Source organism: Entamoeba dispar, genomic scaffold, assembly GCF_000209125.1.
Source record: "Entamoeba dispar SAW760 scf_1105229458499 genomic scaffold, whole genome shotgun sequence".
NCBI classification, from domain to species: Eukaryota; Evosea; order Mastigamoebida; family Endamoebidae; genus Entamoeba; species Entamoeba dispar.
In genome coordinates, this window is record NW_001853223.1 from 1 (window position 1) to 2,625 (window position 2,625).

Sequence of the window (2,625 nt, forward strand, 5' to 3'; positions counted from 1 at the left end):
ACTTCATAACAAAGTACATAGACTTCTAACTCACAAACAACACCAACTCTCTTCCCACTTTCATATATTCATGACATAATTCAATTAGTTTTTCACTTCGTTTATCTCCAGTAATAACAATTGTATCAACAGATGGTGCGTAATGTCTATATTTCATGCCTGGTGTTGGTGGTTTTGCTTCTAAGGACAAGTTTGTTGACATTTTATATACTTGAGTAGATGGAATAACTTCACGTAACATTTCAAGTGTAACTCCTCCAGGTCTTAGAATAGTTGGATGTTCATTCCCTAACAATAACACTGTAGATTCAACACCAATATCACATGCCCCTCCATCAATAATCATTTCAATTCTTCCATTTAAATCATCTATGCAATGTCTTCCTATAGTCGGTGATGGTTTTGTTGATAAATTGGCAGAAGGTGCTGCAATAGGTGTTTTACATTGTTTAATGAATTCATATGCAATTGGATGAGATGGCATTCGAACACCAACTGTATTTAACCCTGCAGTGACTTCATTTGGTACTGTCTCATTTCTAGGGAAAATAATGGTTAGTGCACCAGGCCAAAATCTTTTAATCAATTTATGTGCGTCTTCACTCACATGTGCAGCTAATTTATTAAGCATCTCGATGTCAGAAATATGACAAATCAATGGATTATCATTTGGTCTTCCTTTGACTTTAAAAATTTGATTAATTGCATTTGGTTGGAAAACGTCAGCACCCAATCCGTAGACCGTCTCTGTTGGAAAACAAACCAACCCACCTTGTTGAATAATTTTAGCAGCAGGTGTAATTAATTTTGAATCGACATTGTCCCGATCAATTTTAACAATAATAGTTGTAAGATAAGGGTCAATTGGTTTAACTTTTGGTAATTCGTTTGCCATTTCTTTTTGAAACTACTTTGATTTAATCAAGATTTCTATTCATTTTATTCTGCTTTTTAATCTTTCTGATTCTAATTTAAGTTTATTTCATTAATGAATCAAATGGTTTTGTTTTTGTTATTTAGTATTTTGTTATTAATACAACTTTTTAAAATTACAAAAAATTTTAAGTCAAAATAACACAAACAAAAATCAATTTCAAATACTTCTTTTATTCAACAAACTTGATTAAATTCTATCACATAACATCATTCATCTATCAGTGAATGAAATGATGAATATAAAGATGTTCATATTTCTTTCTTGTTTTATTATTTAATCATTAATCAAATTTATTTTATTTTTTATTGACTCGTTAATATAAGATTTGGTAGTAATAAGAAATAAGAACAAAACATATTTCTCACAGTATTTAATCAATTAAATTTTTGAATTTTCTTCAATTATATTTTTTCTAGTTTATTTTTATTATTTTGACTCTTTATATACATTTGATTGCTCAAAATAATCTTTTACATCTATTGTGTGGAAAGTAAAATAATTTATATAATATTTCACTAATCTATATCTATTTTTATATTTTTCTTTAACAGTCATTCTCTCTTAATTCTTTGATTCTATCTTTTAGATAACTAAAAAAGAAATAAATAGTACTACATTAAATTTTTTTTATTTTCCAATTTAAATCTAATTATATAGTCTTTCAATACATTTAATGAGAATAATTCAAAAAGTAATTATACATAATCAATAAAAGAATAAAAATATAGAAACAATTCATTTAATTTATATTGACGATTTAAATAATTATAAATTCAAATGAAGATATGATAATTACAAATAACATAACAATATGAATAATAAAATAAATGATGATAAATGAAAATATACCAAAAGAAATAAGAAGTTCAAGTTGTGATAAGTAATGATTGACTTAATCATAAATTAACAATAAAAATAGAAAGAAATAGAAAATGATATAATATAATAATAACAATAATGATATTACCAATTAAACAAATGAAAAATAAAATATATTATTTATAAACAGTAGTTTTGTAAACTCATAATAAACACATCAATAAAATACTTAAATAATATAATAGGTAATGAAGAAATTAATAGTTTTAATAAAACAACTTTTTAAAACAATGAAAACATAAAATACATAAGTAAATATCATTATTTAGATTATTTGCTATTTTTGATATCATTTTTATTAAATAACAACTAACTTTCAATTAAAGATTCATTTAAAATATTCAAATTACAAACGTTTCAATATAGTTTAAATAGAAGAATAAATATAATTGTATGAGTATAATCAAATTAAACATTGTATTAACTTTTCTAAGATAAATAAGATGTAAATAATAAAGATTTAATATGTAAATATAAAATTAAAATATTTAATGATTTTAAAAAATAACTTTCATATCCCACTTCTTTTATATGATCTAAATAATTGTTTTCTTTTTTACAATGAACAAAATGTAATATTTTGTGTTTTTGTTTTTAACACTGAAATGTTGGACTTTATCTTAATAACCCACCAATTCATTTAGTCTTATCACTGTATTTTACAATTATTTATTTTAATATTCTATTTTATATCTAAAAGAAAATAAATGAAGTATAATGTTAAGAACAAGATTAAAATTATCATATATTTTCAGAATTTCTTCTTATAACAGAATTTATAAAAATTAGAATAAAACATACAATAATCT

At 23.0% G+C, this 2,625-nt stretch overlaps 1 protein-coding gene across 1 annotated transcript, besides 8 other annotated features; it reads right to left on the reverse strand.

Annotated features, from left to right (window-relative positions):
* Window positions 1-25: 25 nt before the first annotated feature.
* Window positions 26-895, reverse strand: EDI_121470 (sua5, putative; the record flags this gene model as incomplete). The annotated part of the gene is made up of 1 exon (XM_001734707.1): window positions 26-895. One exon carries the CDS (start codon window positions 893-895, stop codon window positions 26-28), a length of 870 nt encoding a protein of 289 aa, XP_001734759.1.
* Window positions 896-1,139: 244 nt separating this feature from the next.
* Window positions 1,140-1,214: a repeat region.
* Window positions 1,215-1,223: 9 nt separating this feature from the next.
* Window positions 1,224-1,244: a sequence feature (AT_rich).
* A 60-nt stretch (window positions 1,245-1,304) lies between these two features.
* Window positions 1,305-1,370: a sequence feature (AT_rich).
* Window positions 1,371-1,428: 58 nt separating this feature from the next.
* Window positions 1,429-1,479: a sequence feature (AT_rich).
* A 255-nt stretch (window positions 1,480-1,734) lies between these two features.
* Window positions 1,735-1,908: a microsatellite.
* A 10-nt stretch (window positions 1,909-1,918) lies between these two features.
* Window positions 1,919-1,943: a sequence feature (AT_rich).
* A 319-nt stretch (window positions 1,944-2,262) lies between these two features.
* Window positions 2,263-2,324: a sequence feature (AT_rich).
* A 147-nt stretch (window positions 2,325-2,471) lies between these two features.
* Window positions 2,472-2,525: a sequence feature (AT_rich).
* Window positions 2,526-2,625: the final 100 nt, after the last annotated feature.